Raw genomic sequence first — 18,238 nt, 5'->3', positions numbered from 1 at the left:
TTTATGATTGGGCCTGGCTTTGTGAGGGTATCTATTTTTTTCATTAATATTTGTGGTAGCCGGTTAGCTGTGCCTTCTGTGGTATTGGACAGGCATATCAGTCCTCGGCTCCATAAGGGAACTGGGACTGGGGCATTCCCTTTATGGGTATGAGGGTCCTTCCCCATATCTGTGGCGAAGTTTTGTTGGTCTTGGTGGTGCCCGAGGTCACCAACATGGTCAGCAAGAGATTTGCCATGAGTAAAGGAGCATTTCTCTTGTTCAGCTTGGAGAAACTCAGCAAGTATTTGCTCACAAAGGAAATCTCACTGCTGCGGGGCCTCTTGTCCTGAGCACATGAGCATCAGGGGTGTGTTTTTGCCTCTGGTCTGGACATGGGTCTGTGTGTATCAGAAAGGGACTGTGTGTGTATATATGTGCATATGTGCGTGAGAGAGAGAGAGAGAGAGAGAGAGAGAGAGAGAGAGAGAGGAGAGAGAGAGAGAGGAGAGAATAAATCTCATTTTACTATGTAGTCCAAGCCAGCCTCAGACTTGTGATCTTCTTGCCTTAGTTCCCTACATGTGGGAGAGATGTGTGCCCTGTCATGCCTAGCATAAAGCCTGTTCCTGGGCCCAGCTTGTATGCTCAATGGATGATAGGCACAGAGAAGAATAACTTTTCCTTCTCTCAGACACCCAAATTCAGACTCTTACTAGAAACCTAACAGCATTTCATGAGGCTTTTGTAGGAATCCCTATTTGCCCTTTCTATGGGGATAGAGCTGTTCTTTCTCAGTGTGCTCAGCACCATGGTTACTGGCAGCCATGTGATGACTACACATGGGTACTGTGGCCATCACAAAGGAGGACATGAGGTTTCCATTTGAATTAACTTGAAATAGCCACATATAGCTATTATATACTGTACAGTACACATGTAGTTCAAAATGATTGTCTCCTTAAGGGGAGTTTTAATCACTGTTGAATGTTGCATGCCAAGGTCAGGCATCTGTGAGTGACTTGGCTAGCTGTATGAAGCCTCTGGGCTCCTAGGCAGTTCTAAAAGTCAGTGTCAGCTAGGACTATTTCTGAAAGTTTGCCTGGGACCACTAGGTCTTCCTTCCAAGCAGATTCTGTCTCTGCAGTGGCCTCAGTTCCTCCCTGGCTATAGGCTAGAAGTCTTTGTTCCTCCTTACATAAGTTTCTTCATAGGCCTGCTTAAGATGGGGACCCCAGTATCCTTAGAGAAGATGACCTGAGAGAGAACAGGAAGTGGAGAATGATCAAAATGGAAGTCATGGTGTTTTAAGAGCCTGCCGTTGGGTGTCGCACATCATCATTTCCATTAGTTATAGAGACCAACCTTAACTGAGTCAAGGGGACAGTAGAAGAGTATGAATACCAGGATGCAGGCTCAATAGGGCTACTGTGGACTGAGTACCATACGTGTGTCACATGTCTCTCTTGACTTGTCATCAAAAAGACAAGCAGTTTGCTCCTCCTTCTGTTGTTGCTTCTTGTGTATTTTTCTAGAATATTGTTTGTTTTCTACTGTTTTGTTTTTAAAAAAAAAGGTGAACATAGCAGCAAGTCACTGGCTTGTCCCAGGAGCACTTCTGCATAGAATGTTCTTCACTTTGTGGGTGTGGAGGCTGAGGCAGGCCCTGGAGTGGCACTAGTGATAAGGATCATGACTGTTCCAGGCCAGTGCTAATACCAGGCTGTGCTTCTCTTGCAGTGAACAGTGCATAGAAGCCTATGAACTCCTGCTGGCCCTGGCTGAGAGCGAGCAGAGCCTCATCCTGGGGCAATTCCGGGCAGCTGGTGTGGGCTCCTCCCCTGGTAAGTGTCCCCTGAGTTCCCTCTGTGCTACTTCCCATCTTGTCCCCACTGTTGCTGGCATCCTATCATCTCCCAGAAACACGAAATCTGCTTGTCAACTGTGTTTTCCGTTCTCACCCATGACTGAGTGTGTAAATTGTTTACATTGAATGAAGCAAGAACTGGAGTGGAAACCGGATCACAGACAAGTTAAAACAAACAAGCACTCTTAGGAAATGAGTTCTCCTGGGCTGACAGGAGGAGCAGAGAGAGTAGGTCTCACAGTGCTGTTAAAGGGACCAAGGCATTGTGAAGCTGCCTATTGCTGCTGCTGTGGCCATTGACCGGACTGGAATTCCTTTCTCTGTGGTTATACTTGTTCCCTAGGTTCTGTTCTGTGAATAGCTTTGAAGCCTAGATCCCACCTCCATATATCTCACGAGTAGAGAGGTAGTTTTTATACCTGACCTTGAAAGTTTTGCTTTGGCTGTGGTAGCATAGGTGTGTTTGAAAACCTTTGTACCTGTCTGCCATCTTGTCCTTACTCAACCTCAGTGGTCAAGTTACCGTACTGGCCTGATTTGTACCTCAGACTCTTCACCAGTGGTTCTCAGCCTTCCGAATGCTGTGACCCTTTCATACAGTTCCTCATGTTGTGGTGACCCCCAACATAACATTATTTTCATTGCCACCTCATAACTATAATTTTGCTACTGTTATGAATCATAATGTAGATATCTGATATGCAACCTATAGCCTCCAAAGGTATCTCGACCCATGGGTTGAGATCTGCTGCTCTAAAGTCCTCCCCCACTCCTGCCTCACAATTCTGTGTAAGTAGAAAGGGCATGTAGGCTCCCTTACCACATTGATAGAACTCAGTCAATGACAGTGGCTCCAGGGCCTGCACTGGTATGATGGGACCCCAGTACAGTGCTGGAGAGGAAGGAAAACATGGCAGCAAGCTTGCCATACCCTTAGTGTGCTCTGGACACAGGCTCACCAATGCTTTGCAGAAATAGCCTTTCAGGAGAAATAACAACAAATCCATAAGAGTCGAATGACCAGGTGCTTCCCAAACCTTCCACAATGGCCACTCTGAGCAAGCCAGGTGTTCTCCTATATGCCACTAGGCTGTCAAAAAGTTACTTAGAGCTGTAAGCTGGGAGCAGGGGATAATAAATGGATAATTCTTCAATGGCCATGTGCTTCCAGTTGGCCTTGTCTCTCCAGGACACACCACCACAGAGTCTACCCCAGACACCTTCTGAGAAAATCCCCAATCCCTGCCACCTCCCTTGTTGCTGCCTTTGTAAGGATGTTTAGGGTTTTTCTCCCTTTGTTTTGATGTTCTGAGAAATTGGAATCAGACCCCAAGGCAGGAAAACAAACAGCATTGCTTTCCTTTCTTATACCCAGGTTCTCTAACAAGGAAGCAGTTATCCTTGGTATAGGTGGCTACCCTTCATTTCTCTCCTCCACCCTCTGGTTCTGTTTCCCACCCCAGGCCTGCTTTGGTTAATAATATTCAAAGCCCAGCCCAGAAGTAGAAACTCTGCCAACACTTCCATTAGAAACCTCATTTTTCAGGATCTTTTAACTGAACCATAAAACTTTACTCTACATATGAAACAGATTCTAAAATGATCTTGGCCTGCTGTCAGCTTTTTTTTTTTTTAATAAGAAAACCATCAATTAAAAGAGGAAAAAAATCAATCCTGTCCTAGTTTGTATCACAAGATGTCTTAACCTGTTCCACGAGCGAAAAACATCTTTATTAGGCTGGTGCCCACACAGAGCAATTACTTGGTAGGAGCTGAAATGGCTTTAAACAAACCAGCATTGGAAATGTTTGCAATAGTAATGAAGTGTTCTATGTCTCCCTCCTCCCACGTAACCCCTGCATGCATTAAGATGATACCGTGCCTAAGTTAGAACAGAATAGAGAGAATAGTCAGCTGGCAAGGTGTTGTGTAAAAGTCCAAGTGGAAAAAAGAAACGAGGGGAGAATGGCTGTAAGTCAGTTTGAGGGATGTGCTTTCAGTATAGAAAGCACGGCATACTGAAGAGTCTTCTACTCTCCACAGTGTTAAGCCTTGCCCTGATTTTCATACCTGCTGACAGGGACAATTGATCTGTCACTCTGCCCGAGGTGCTGTCTAAGCAAGAGCTAGTTTGTGACATTTACTCACAGGGTCAATTACTGTCATCGTCTTTGTTATTGAATTCACAGCACTCATTATGTTCATTTGAAAAGAAGGTTTAGCCCAGCGGTTTTCAAACTATACTTTGGGATACCAGAAGGGTTTCTTTGCATCTCAGCAATGGGCACGGAGGGTGGAGAAGTTGAGTATGGCCTAACCTCTGCCACTTCACATAACCACATTTATGTTTTTAATGTTCACTATCCAAAGTTTCATGAGAAAAATACACATCTGTGTTGTGTGGGTGGCAAGCCAGTGGTTTGTTTGACCAAGACAGCTCTTGAGTTGTTATGAAGACTTCACTCTTTAGAATTCTGTCTTAGTCACTGTCCTATTGCTGTGAAGATACACTATGACCAAGGCAACTCTTATGAAAGAAAGTATTTAACTGGGGGCTTGCTTAGAGTTTGTGATTTAGTCCATTTAACATCATGGTAAAGAGCATGGTGGCACACATGGTACGGGAGCAGAAGCTGAGAGATATTATCCTGATCCACAGGCAGAAAGAGAGAGAGGGGTGTGGGGGTGAGGGTGGGAATTAGACTTAGAAGGCAAGAGACTGGGCCTTGTCTGGATTTTTGAAACATTAAAGCCCACCCTCAGTCATACACTCCCTCCAATAAGGCCACACCTATTACAATAACCACACCTCCTCATCTTTCTAATCCTTTTGAATAATAACAGTCCCTGGTGATTAAGCATTCAAATACCCACACCTATGGGGACCACTCTTATTCAAATGTTCACAAGTAGTTTTCCTTTCACAGCAAAGTCAAGAGGAAGTACATAAATGTCCCATGCACATGCACAGCTTTCCCTATTATCACTAACAGATATAACAGACTGTCTTACAAAGTTCCTGCTCTCTATTAGAGTTCATTCCCTGTTAGAAATTCCTTGGGTATGGCACTTGGACAATGACATGGACCCTCCACTGTGGCATTAAAGTAGTAGCTTTAAGCTTGGTGGCTGCCATCTAGTGAAGACCTTCCCAGCTCTGCCTTCTCGTTCCTCCTCCTCCTTCTACTCTCCTGACCCTAAGAAACAGTGTGTTTGTTTCATTTTTCTTTTTCTTTTCTTTCTTTTTTAAAATTTGTTTTATTTTTCTAAGACAGAGTTTCTCTGTGTGTAGCCCTAGCAGTCCTAGAACTTGCTCTCTAGACCAGGTTGACCTCAAACTCACAGAGACCTGACTGCCTCAGCTTAGCAAGTGCTGGGATTAAAGGTGTGTGCCACCAAGACCCAGCTCTTTTTCTTTTCTATCTATCTATCTTTCTTTCTCTTTTTCTTTTGAGTTCTAAGAGTCAAACCCAGTAGTGCCTTTTAAAAAACAGGCAGGGGATCTGCTCTTGGAACATTTTTGTGTTTGTATTTAGTATATACACATGTTCCTATGAATGGGCATATGAACTTTACGTATTTATGTGCATGTGGAAAACAGAGGTTGATATCAGAGTTTTGTATCATCTACCTGATTGATTAGTTGGTTAATTAATTACTTAATTATTTTATTTTTATTGGATACTTTATTTACATTTCAGATGTTCTCCTCTTACCCCATTCCCCCCTCCACCCAGGAACCCCCTACCCATCCCCCCTCCTCCTGCTTCTATGAGGATGTGCCCCCACCTACCCCCCCCACTCCCACCTCCCCACCCTCAAATTCCCCCACACATGGCATCCAGCCTTCATGGGACCAAGGATCTCCTCTCCCACCTATACCTGACAGGAACATCCTCCCTTGCATATATAGCTGGAGCCATGGGTCCCTCCTTAAGTGCTCCCAAGCTGATGGTTTAGACCCTGGGGGGTCTGGTTGGTTGGTATTACTCCTTTCCTCATGGGGTCACAAACCCTTTCAACTCCTTCAGTCTTCACTCTAACTCCTCCATTGAGAACCCCATGATCAGTTCAATGGTTAGCTGTGAACATCTGCCTCTGAATATGTCAGACTCTAGCAGATTTCTAAGTACACAGCTATATCAGGCTCCTGTCAACATGCACTTCCTGACATCCACATCAGCGTCTACCTTTGGTGATTGCACATGGGATGAATACCCTGGTGGAGCAGTCTCCAGACGGCCACTCCTTCAGTTTCTGTCCCACACTTTGTCTCCATATTTGCTCCGTTGAGTATTTTGTTACTCCTTCTAAGAAGGACTGAAGCGCCCCCACTTGGTCTTCATTCTTTATGAGCTTTATGTGGTCTGTGAGTTGAATTTTGGGTATTTCAAGCTTCTAGGCTAAAATCCAATAATCAGTGAGTGAATACCATGTGTGTTCTTTTGTGATTGGCTTACCTCACTCAAATGATATTTTCTAGTTCCATCCATTTACCTAAGAATTTATCGAATTTATTGTTTTTAATATTCCATTGTGTAAATGTACCATATTGTATCCATTCCTCTGTTGAAGGACATCTGGGTTCTTTCCAGCTTCTTACTATTATAAATAAAGCTGCTATGAACATAGTGGAGCATATGTCCATGTTATATGTTAGAGCATCTCCTGCATATATGCCCGGGAGTGGTATAGCTGGGTCCTCAGGTAATGCTATGTCCAATTTTCTGAGGAACCGCCAGACTGATTTTCAGAGGGGTTGCACCGTCTTACAATACCAACAACAATGGAGGAGTGTTCCTCTTTCTCCACATCCTTGCCAGCATCTACTATCACCTGAGTTTTTAATCTTAGCCATTCTGACTGGTGTGAGGTGGAATCTCAGTGTTGTTTTGATTTGCATTTTTCTGATGACTAACGATGCTGAACATTTCTTTAGGTGCTTCTCGGCCATTTGTGTTTCCTCAGTTGAGAATTCTTTGTTTAGCTCTATACCCCATTTTTAATAAGTTTATTTGGTTGTCTAGAGTCTAATTTCTTGAGTTCTTTGTATATATTGGATATTAGTCCTCTATCAGATGTGGGATTGGTAAAGATCTTTTCCCAATCTGTTGGTTGCTGTTTTGCCCTATTGACAGTGTCCTTTGCCTTACAGAAACTTTGCAATTTTATGAAGTCCCATTTGTCAATTCTTGATCTTAGAGCATAAGCCCTTGGTGTTCTGTTCAGGAACTCTTCCCCTGTGCCTAGGTATTCAATGGTCTTCCCTACCTTCTCTTCTATTAGTTTCAGTGTATCTGGTTTTATGTGGAGGTCCTTTATGCATTTAGACTTGAGTTTTGTACAAGGAGATAAGAATGGATCGATTTGCATTCTTCTACATGTTATTCTCCAGTTGAACCAGCACCATTTGTTGAAAATGCTGTCCTTTTTCCACTGGATGGTTTTAGCTCCTTTGTCAAAGATCAAATGATCATAGGTGTGTGGGTTCATTTCTGGGTCTTCAATTCTATTCCACTGATCTTCCTGCCTGTCTCTGTACCAATACCATGCAGTTTTTATCACTATTGCTCTGAAGTACAGCTTGAGGTCAGGGATGGTGATTCCTCCAGAAGTTCTTTTATTGTTGAGAATATTTTTGACTATCCTGGGTTTTTTGTTATTCCAAATAAATTTGAGAATTGCTCTTTCTAACTCTGAAGAATTGAGTTGGTATTTCAATGGGGATTGCATTGAATCTGTAGATTGCTTTTGGCAAGATGGCCGTTTTTTACTATATTAATCCTGCGGAACCATGAGCATGGGAGATCTTTCCATTTTCTGAGATCTTCTTCGATTTCTTTCTTCAGAGACTTGAAGTTCTTGTCATACAGATCTTTCACTTGCTTGGTTAGATTCACACCATGGTATTTTATATTATTTGTGACTATTGTGAAGGGTGTCATTTCCCTAATTTCTTTTTCAGCCTGTTTATCTTTCACGTAGAAGAAGGCTACTGATTTGTTTGAGTTGATTTTATAACCAGCCACTTTGCTGAAGTTGTTTATCAGGTTTAGGAGTTCTCTGGTGGAAGTTCTCGGGTCACTTAAGTATACTATCATATCATCTACAAATAGTGATATTTTGACTTTTTCCTTTCCTGTTTGTATTCCTTTGACTTCTTTTTGTTTTCTAATTGCCCTGGCTAGGACTTCCAGTACTATATTGAACAGGTAGGGAGAGAGTGGGCAGCCTAGTCTAGTCCCTGATCTTAGTGGGATTGCTTCAAGTTTCTCTCCATTTAGTTTGATGTTGGCTACTGGTTTGCTGTATATTGCTTTTACTATGTTTAGGTAGGGGCCTTGAATTCCTGATCTTTCCAAGACTTTTATCATGAAGGGATGTTGAATTTTGTCAAATGCTTTCTCAGCATCTAGTGATGATCTAGAGATGATCATGTGGTTTTTTTTTTTTATTTGAGTTTGTTTTTATGGTGGATTACATTGATGGATTTCCAAATATTGAACCATCCTTGCATTCCTGGGATAAAGCCCATTTCATCATGATGGATGATTGTTTTGATGTGTTCTTGGATTCGGTTTGCTAGAATTTTATTGAGTATTTTTGCATCGATATTCATAAGGGAGATTGGTCTGAAATTCTCTTTCTTTGTTGGGTCTTTGTGAGGTTTAGATATGAGTGTGATTGTAGCTTCATAGAACAAACTGGGTAGTATTCCTTCTGTTTCTATTTTGTGGAATAGTTTGAAGAGAATTGGTATTATGTCTTCCTTGAAGGTCTGATAGAATTCTGCACTAAAACCATCTGGTCCTGGACTTTTTGGTGGGGAGACTTTTAATGACTCCTGCTATTTCTTTAGGGGTTATGGGACTGTTTAGATGGTTTATTTGCTTCTGATTTAACTTTGGTACCTGGTATCTGTCTAGAAAATTGTCCATTTCATCCAGATTTTCCAGTTTTGTTGAGTATAGGCCTTTGTAGTAGGACCTGATGATTTTTTTGAATTTCTTCAGTTTCTGTTGTTATGTCTCCCTTTTCAGTTATGATTTTATTAATTTGGATACTGTCTCTGTGCCCTCTGTTTAATCAGGCTAAGGGTTTATCTATCTTGTTAATTTTCTCAAAGAACCAACTCCTGGTTTTGTTGATATTTTGTATAGTTCTTTCTGTTTCTACTTGGTTGATTTCAGCCCTGAGTTTGATTATTTCCTGACGTCTACTCCTCTTGGGTGTATTTGCTTCTTTTTTTTCTAGAGCTTTCAGATGTGCTGTCAAGTTGTAATGTATGCTCTCTTCAGTTTCTTTTTGTAGCCACTTAGAGCTATGAGTTTTCCTCTTAGCACTGCTTTCATGAAGTCCCACAAGATTTGGTATGATGTTTCCTCATTTTCATTAAATTCCAAAAAATCTTTCTTTATTTCTTCTTTGACTAAGTCATCATTGAGTAGAGCATTGTTCAGTTTCCACATGCATGTGGGTTTTCCATTGGTTTTGTCATTATTAAAGACCAGCCTTAGTCCATGGTGATCTGATAGGATGCAAGGGATTATTTCAATCTTTTTTGTACTTTGTATTTTCAATCTTTTTTGTATTTTCTGTTGAGGCCTGTTTTTTTTTTTTTTTTGACCAATTAATTATATGGTCTATTTTGGAGAAGGTACCATGAGGTCCTGAGAAAAAGGTATTTATTTTTTTACGATGAAATGTTCTATAGATATCTGTTAAATCCATTTGATTCATAACTTCTGTTAATTTCAAAGTGTCTCTGTTTAGTTTCTGTTTCTATGATCTGTCCATTGCAGACAGCGGGGTGTTAAAATCCCCCACTATTATTGTGTAAAGTGCATTATGTGCTTTGAGCTTTAGTAAAGTTTCTTTTATGTATGTAGGTGCCCTTGCATTTAGAACATAGCTGTTCAGAATTGAGAGTTCATTTTGGTAGATTTTTCCTTTGATGAGTATGAAGTGTCCTTCCTTATCTTTTTTTATTACTTTTGGTTGAAAGTCGATTTTATTTGATATTAGAATGGCTACTCCAGCTGGTTTCTTGGGACCATTTGCTTGGAAAATTGTTTTCCATCCTTTTTCTCTGAGGTAGTGTCTGTCTTTGTGACTGAAGTGTGTTTCCTGTATGCAGGAAAATTCTGAGTCTTGTTTATGTATCCAGTCTGATAGTCTGTGTCTTTTTATTGGAGAATTTAGTCCATTGATGTTAAGAGATATTAAGGAAAAATGGCTGTGGCTTCCTGTTATTTTTTTTTTTTATTAGAGGTGGAATTATGTTTGTGTAGCTATCTTCTTTGGGGGTTGTTGGAAGATTACTTCCTTGCTTTTTCTAGGTTCTAGTTTCCTTCCTTGTGTTGGCGTTTTCCATCAATTATCCTTTGAAGTGCTGGGTTTGTGCGAAGATATTGTGCAAATTTGGTTTTGTCATGGAATATCTTGGTTTTTCCATCTATAGTGATTGAGAGTTTTGCTGGGTGTAGTAGTCTGGGCTGGCATTTGTGTTCCCTTAGGGTCTGTATGATATCAGTCCAGGATCTTCTGGCTTTTATAGTCTCTGATGAGAAGTCTGGTGTAATTCTTATAGGTCTCCCTTTATATGTTACTTGACCTTTTTCCCTTACTGCTTTTAGTATTTTTTCTTTCTTTCTTTCTTTTTTTTTGTACATTTGATGTTTTGATTATTATGTGACAGGAAGTATTACTTTTCTGGTCTAGTCTGTTTGTTGTTCTGTAGGCTTCTTGTATGTTTATGGGCATCTTGTTCTTTAGGTTAGGGAAGTTTTTCTCTATAATTTTGTTGAAGATATTTACTAGCCCTTTAAGATGGGAATCTTCACTCTCATCTATACCTATTATCCATAGGTTTGGTCTTCTCATTGTGTCCTGGATTTCCTGGATGTTTTGGGTTAGGAGCTTTTTGCATTTTGCATTTTCTTTGACAGTTGTGTCAATGTTTTCCATGATATCTTCTGCACATGAGATTCTCTCTTCTATCTCTTGTATTCTGTTGGTGATGCTTGCTTCTATGACTCCTGATCTCTTTCCTACATTTTCTATCTCCAGGGTAGTCTCCCTTTGAGATTTCTTTTTAGTTTCTATTTCCATTTTTAGATCATGGATGATTTTGTTCAATTCAATCACCTGTTTGGTTGTGTTTTCTTGCAATTTTTAAAGGGATTTTTGTGTTTCCTCTTTAAGGGCTTCCACCTGTTTATCTGTGTTTCTTGTACTTCTTTAAGGGAGTTACTTGTGTCCTTCTAAAAAATCCTCTATCATCATCATGAGAAGTGATTTTAATTCTAAATCCTGCTTTTCTGATGTGATGGGGTGTCCAGAGTTTGCTATGGTGGGAGAGCTGGGTTCTGATGATGCCAAGTAACTTTGGTTTCTGTTGCTTGTGTTCTTGCGCTTGCCTTTCGCCATCTGGTTAACTCCAGTGTTACCTGTGCTCAGTGTGTCTGACTGGAGTCTGTCTTTCCAGTTTTCTTGCTTGTGTCAGGACTCCTCACAGTCCAGATGTCTCTGTGTCCCTGTGATTCCCTAGCTCCTGGGTGGTAGAACTCCTGAAACTCAGGCTGCCTCTGGGATCCTGAAATCCTGCTGCTCTTGCAGCAGCCCCTCTAGGATGGCTCAGGATAAGGTTTCTCCACAGGAACAAACCAGCTAGGTGTCCGCCCCAGCCAAAAGGCTAATTAATTAATTTTTGAAACAGAATCACACTATATATAGTCCTGGCTGACATGGAATATGCTGTGTAGACCTATCTAACCTTGAACTCACAAAGAGATCTGTTTGTGTCTGCTATGCCTCCCTAGTTCTGGAATTAAAGGCACATGCCATCAATATATTTACACACACACACATGTATATGTACGTGTACCTGTATATGTATATATGCAGACAGATTGTTTTCCTGCACCCGGGACTCCTCAGTTTGGTTAGGCTAGCTGTCTGCTGAGCACCAGGGGTCTGCCTGTCTCCTCCACAACTTCTCTCAAGTGCCGAGATTGCAGATATGTGCATGGTGCTGATTATTTAAAGTCAGGTACTTCACTGATAAAGTCACCTTCCAAACCTCACTGAGCTTTTTAAATGTCTCTGTAGTTCCACCTTTTCCATCAGTTTTAAAACCCACACCCAGAATGTGAATATCCTGAACAGGGGCTAACTTCAATATCTGGCTTTCTGCTTCTTATACTTCTGTGTCCTAGCCTTGCCTTGTCACCTAGCTTCTGGAGCCTCTGTGTTAGCCACCTTCCTGAGGCTGAGCAGAATAATGTTTGTGTAAGAAATACAAAACAAAACTCCAGTTTGAGCTGTAACTACTTGTTGTGTTCCTGTTGCTCCGCAGGAAGTTCTGACAGTGTTGTTGATACGTGATGCTGTGGCATTTTACTCCAGTTTCTCCCTGTCCTCATTCACAAAGTGCCCATGTGCAGGAGACATGTACTTGAGTGGGAAGAGGTGCCAGCATCAGGGAAATGTAGAAGTTAGCATGTTAGAACTTGGAAGCTGATGGTGGAGATCATGCTATCCATGAGGACTATGGAGCCCATGCCAAGGAAAGCCTTCCTACCCTTCTCATCTACCCCAGCAGCCCAGAGCACAAGCCTCCTCAGCCTTCCTACTCATTGTGCCCTCAGTAACTGAGAGCCAATTACAGAATCATAGCCTGGGCTTTCCTGACTCTACCTGCACTGATTAACCCATTGGCTTCTCTGTGGTGTAGGAGACCAGTCAGGGGATGAGAATATCACTCAGATGCTCAAGCGGGCTCATGACTGCCGGAAGACTGCTGAGAACGCCGCCAAAGCCCTACTCATGAAGCTGGATGGCAGCTGCGGGGGAGCCTTCGCAGTGGCTGGCTGCAGCGTGCAGCCCTGGGAGAGCCTGTCCTCCAACAGCCATACCAGGTACTGCTCGATGCTCTGCCCTGTGGCTCCTCTGCCTGCAGTGGGCTCCTCACCAGCCCACTCTAGGTGACAGTGTGATTTGGATACAGCAGGGCTGCTTCATGTTTACAGCCTGTTCTACCCAAGAGCTATGAGGAGGGGCTAGAAAGTGGCTTTTGTTATGCTTCTGTGGAAAGTACAGTCCAGAGAGACAGGGCTGTAGAATCCAGTAGGGATGGAACAAGAGTGCAATCTATTTAATACTCTTCTCCCTGTACTGTTCTGTTTCTTTATCATTCTCCATTTCCAGGAATTACCTGGAGTGACTAAGGCTCACTGCTAAAAGACCCCGCCCACCTTAAGCTAGCTCCACTCTTCTTCCCTGTGCCCTTGTCCTCCAAGAGCTCTTCCATGGCAAGAGGCCCTCCCGTCCCCTTTATCAAGTGAGGCTATATTTTCAGTGCCTCTTAGGGAGGCAGTTAATCATGAGCCTCAGTCACATCTTCCATCCAGGAATCCAAGGGCTCTCAGAAGTGGTGAAGAAAGCAGTGGAGACACAGCTCCGTCCCTGGAGCAGGCTGATCTTTCTCAATGAGGGCAGGGCACCAGAATGAAGCCTGTCTAGCCTTTTTCTTTTTTCTTTTCTTTTTTTTAATACTCATTTCTGCCACAGAAGCTCTACTGTGATCACACCCGCCTCTTTACTTGCCAATTCTCAGACTGGAATATGGTTGTCTGTTTCTTACTGGACTTTCCTTTGTGGAAAGCCAAGGGTGATTTACTCCAGTTTCACAGGTGACACCACCTTGGCTCAGAGATGTGCAATTGGCATGTTTAAGAGCACATGCCTGTTAAGAGAAAAATCTAGAACTTCGGCACCAAGCACAGTTTCTCTTCTGGTTCCTGACACTGGATCTCAGGTCATATAAGACGCTCTGTTCCATGCAAGTGACAAAAGCTACATAAAGATCGATAGGATGTCTAATGCCAAAACACAAGTACTGATGTTTTCTTGAAGCCTAAAAGCAATTTGATATTCCTGTCTCCCACTGGAGGGAACCGCCATCTGCCTCAGTATATCATATGCATACACACTGGACCCCATGTCCCAGGAGGGAGCCCATTCCCAATCTTACAGTTGGCCACAAACACAACGGGATTACTTTTTTCTACACTTTAGCAACATGTATTTTATTCAATAGCACATAGATTATAATTTTTCACTTAAAACCATACTCTTTTGTTTAAATTCAAAAGCAGGTGCCCTTTCCATGATGTTTCCAGGTATTTATAATCTATTCTTTCCATGTTTATGTTATGCGCTCAGCTTGTCAGTGAGATTCTTCTGTACAGCTCGTGATTGTTAAGAGTTAACAGAAACTGTCTTGCTTAATTGTCTGAACACATCTCCCTTTCCTGCAAATAATTCTGCTGTTTCAGTCTGAGTCAGAGACAACTCTGGAGTCAGTCAAAAGTGAGAATAAATTTCTAACTTTCTATTAGTGGAGATCTGATTTTCAGTATTTGTTACAGGAGATATTTGGTGTATAGGTAAGCTTGTTTCTTAGAACATTTTCTTGAGAAATTGAATTTTTGACTTTGCATTTCTATAGGAAGAGAAAAATTCAGACTTAGACTTTCTGCTTTCAAATATAAGCTTATTATTAGTCCCAGTACTTGGGAGGCAAAGGCAGATCTCTGAGTTCAAGGCCAGCCTGGTCCACAGAATGAGTTCGAGGACAGCCAAGACTACACGGAGAAAACCTGTCTCAAAAAACCAAAAGCAACAACACACCAAAAAGGAGTTCACTAAAGACTAGCTGGCTGTTTAGGGCCAGCAGCTGGCTCATTGGGTAAAGCAATTACTATGCAGGCATGAGTTCAGATCCCAGCACCCACATAGCTGCTGAGCAAGCATGATGGCCTGCCTATAATCCTAGTACTCAGGAGGCAGGGATAGGGCAGGAAAGACACTCACATGCATGAACATACCCACACATGTACTACACGTGTGTGAAGAGGGAGGTGGGTCTCTGTAATAAAGATTAATCTCAAATGGATCTTCCATCAAACACAGGTTGTTAACTCTGATTCCACTAAAATGCCCTCTTGCCTCTGTCACAGCAGTTCAGAGCCTGTACAGTAGAATACACAGGGAATACCTGTGGTTCTCGTTAACCGTTAAACAGACACAGTTGGAGTGTCTTTATGTCTTTATGATAAACATAGGTTCAGAACAAAGTTCCTAACCATCGGGCTACAATATTATGAGTGTTTTTATTTATAAGTTTTGGAATTCTGGCCCAAACGCTGTCCTGTGATAGGTTTTTCAAAAAAAAGAATGAAAATGGAGCTTTCTGAGCCAGAGCTTTGTGTGGCCCAGTGCGCTCCCTTCTCTCTCACTGAAACCACCTTGCCTTGAGATGTGCAGTCAGGGTATCAGCCCCTCCTACCGAACGTCTCAGAAAAGGAAGGCTCAGGTCAGGTCTCTGGAGGCATCTCACAGCTCCTGAGGACAAGAGGGTTAATGGATTTGGGAAAGAGGCACAAAGGGTTAGTTACCCAACAAAAAGGATATGGATGAGAGCCACCCCTCAGAGGATGCTCTTAGCAGGATCCCTGCATGCAAGAGAAAAGAGGACATTTATTCTTTTCAGATTACAGCTGCAGATCCATCAAGCATGGTTGTCTTAATGGGTAGAACAGCCAGGTAAGGCTGATTGCCTTCATAGCTTTATCAACATATCACAGCACAGAGGCAAATGGACTGAATTGTCTGTAAGTAGAGGTAGGCGTTATCAAACCCCCTGTGTCAAACACTGGATTTTCTGCTTATTCTGTGGAAGTACATTAACCGATCCAATCCATGAGTGTGCAGAAAAGCCATAGCAAGCGTGCCCTACTAGGAAGTAGAATTGATGCTATTTTCTTTCAGCAAAATGGACCAGGGGTATGCAATCTGTGAAGAGTGATTTCAGTCTTGCTGTGAAGCCTCCTTGGTCCTTGAGTACCTAAGATGCTCACTGGCTGGTCATGCCATCTGGGGCATGATTTCCACACTGCAGTAGAAGGCTGTGAAGCACCAGAAAGGCCTGGTCTGTACTCTCTGTACTAGTCCTGGCTAGGATAAAGTTTCACAGGCAGGAAAAATGGTTTTGACCAGTAGAACACTGTCTGTTGCAAAGGTGATGTCCTGGAACCCCTGTCTAGTCAGGAGAGGCCTCTGCCACCCCCAGCAGCAAACTTTAGGGAATGAGTCAGATGGGCATGGCTGTTATAGTGTCAGTGAGCACCAGCACCCAACTGAGATATTCCTCAACATGACAGTGTGCTGGTCTGACCCTAGTCCCTTTCCTTCTCGGCTCATGTGGCTAGAGTATGCACTGCTTTCTGTACTTTTTACTTCTTCATCTTAAGACCTAACTTTAGGAAACTGTCAAATCTGTACACCCATTTTAAAAATAAACAATTAAGTCCTAACCTGGCAAAATGCAAAATATGCAGTGTAAGTCCTCCATGCTAGGATTGCTACCAGGAAAGGACCACTGGGAAATACTTCAGCATAGAATTTCATACTACAACTAGGGTCTCATAAATTAATATTTGGGGTTGCAAAGGACAGAAATATGCAAAATAGCTTAAGAGGGGCCCTGACTGAAAGGCTATGGGGCTCTATATGCATGAGATAAATGGCAACTTAAGGCAGAGGACTGTCGTATGCCTGAGCAACATGACCTGCCAGTGAGAGGTCACAAACACACCAGGCTCTGCATCTAGCCGTTGTGGCTCTGCACTGGCTGACATTTTCATCCTGTTTCAGCAGCCTTCCCTAGGTGACAGAAAGGCATCAGCCTACCTGCATTGATATAGGAGGCTAACTCGCTTCATTGATGTTGTAAGAAAACCTTAGTGGACATGCCTGGGTTGGGACCATGTGGTTCTTTTAGTGACAGGGATGGGGGTCATCTGGAAGTCAGAGATGGCACCTGGTGCAGAGGAATGGAAGAAATGGCATTTGGCAACTGGAACTAGTGTGAATGGTTGTGTCCAATTGCAGACAGGATAGGCAGAGGGCAGGGGTATGTTTTGGTTTTGAGCCTGGCCCTCATGCCCCTCTCTTAGACTGTAGCTAGCATCTTGAGCAGCAAAGTTGCAGCAGAATGTTCTGACAGTCACCCGATGCAGAATAAACTATCTTGATAGGAACTCCAACAGAACAGAGGGATGATCACCAAAAACACCCCATAGTTCTTATATCATTCCTGAGAAAACCAGGGCAAAGCACAGACATGTATAGCTGGCTATGCCTGGGCTCTTCATCTGCAGGTTTTCCTTCCATTCTGCTCTCAAAGCATCTCCAGGCACCAGCCCCGGAGAGGAGGGATTGGGCAGCCTGTAGAAAGTGATTTATTCCGCTTGACAGCTGAGCTCATCCTGCGTTCCAAGCTGGGAGAGGTAATGGATGACTTAGCCCTCTCCTGGCAGCCAACAGCGGCCCTCGGGAGGCCAGAGGAAGGGCCAGTGGCTTCCCCTCCTTTCACCATCAACATAATCATATTGGGCTGTGGAACATTAAGGGCATGAAGCAGAATTGTAATTACCATCGCCTGGTCTGCTCCCTGCTGGTGTCCTGGAAGGGGGAGAGCTAGGCTGGTGGGGTGCAGGCTGTGATGCGTGCCTTGAAATTTAGTATTCCCCTGGAAGAGCAGTAAAAGCTCTGAGCTCCCAATAGGGTCATATCTGTGGATCGGGGCATTCTGTACTTTTTTCTTTGTGTCTAGCAAAAACAGTAAAAACCAAAACCTTCCTTTCTGGCCAGTGAGCAACCTGCAGGTGAAGAAATCCAATACTCCCTGCCCACTAGTGTTCTGCCAGAGGGGGTCTCTAAGGTCTTCGAGAACCTTCTTCTCCTCCATCACAACTTTCCTGCATGGTGGCAGGTGTCTGACCTCTGTTGGACACTGAGGCTGGTGGTGGGTCTCTTAACTCAGTTGTCAGGAAAGTGTCCCTTGACCTTTTTCTTCACCTAGAATTCACACAAGGTGGCACCAGCTCACCCCTCCCCTACTCTGGGAGGTAGAAACCACCCTCTTGACCAAAGCCAGATAAGTTACGCAATTCCCTTCAGGCCATGAAGCTGGAGTGTGTCAGAAGGTGGCTGTGCAGGTGTGACTGGCTACAGGGGACTGTTAGCTATCATGAGCGTCCACCTGAGGAGCAAACAGCTGCCCCACCCCTCGGAAAATGTGGGGCCAGCCAATTAAGTTACCAGTGAGTTTTCATTTGTTGCCACCCTGGTGGCAGGCACAGTGTGTAGTCTGTCTTAAGGAACCCATTATTAATTGCTGTCATCCCTTATCTACTCCCAGAGGTCTTGATATTGTGGGTGTTGGCAAAGGGCATGCCAGCCTAGGTAAGACTGAAGCACGGAAGCAACTACCTCAGAGCCCAGAAGTTGTGGGATAGAATAGAAATTTAAATGTGTCCTCCCTCC

The 18,238-nt window shown here is 43.1% G+C and overlaps 1 protein-coding gene across 1 annotated transcript in view; it reads left to right on the top strand.

Annotated features, from left to right (window-relative positions):
* The window catches only part of Mcc (MCC regulator of WNT signaling pathway), a 94,312-nt gene that overhangs the window by 54,688 nt on the left and 21,386 nt on the right, over positions 1 to 18,238 (top strand). Inside the window, exons 9-10 of the mRNA XM_028777197.1 lie at positions 1,720 to 1,823; positions 12,582 to 12,765. Coding sequence (XP_028633030.1) covers positions 1,720 to 1,823; positions 12,582 to 12,765 — 288 coding nt within the window. The remainder of the gene's footprint in view (positions 1 to 1,719; positions 1,824 to 12,581; positions 12,766 to 18,238) is intronic.

Source organism: Grammomys surdaster, unplaced genomic scaffold (assembly GCF_004785775.1).
Source record: "Grammomys surdaster isolate TR1022 unplaced genomic scaffold, NIH_TR_1.0 278, whole genome shotgun sequence".
Taxonomy (NCBI): Eukaryota; Metazoa; Chordata; class Mammalia; order Rodentia; family Muridae; genus Grammomys; species Grammomys surdaster.
The sequence above is the reverse complement of the archived record's forward strand: the minus strand, read 5'-3'. Positions and strand labels throughout refer to the sequence as shown.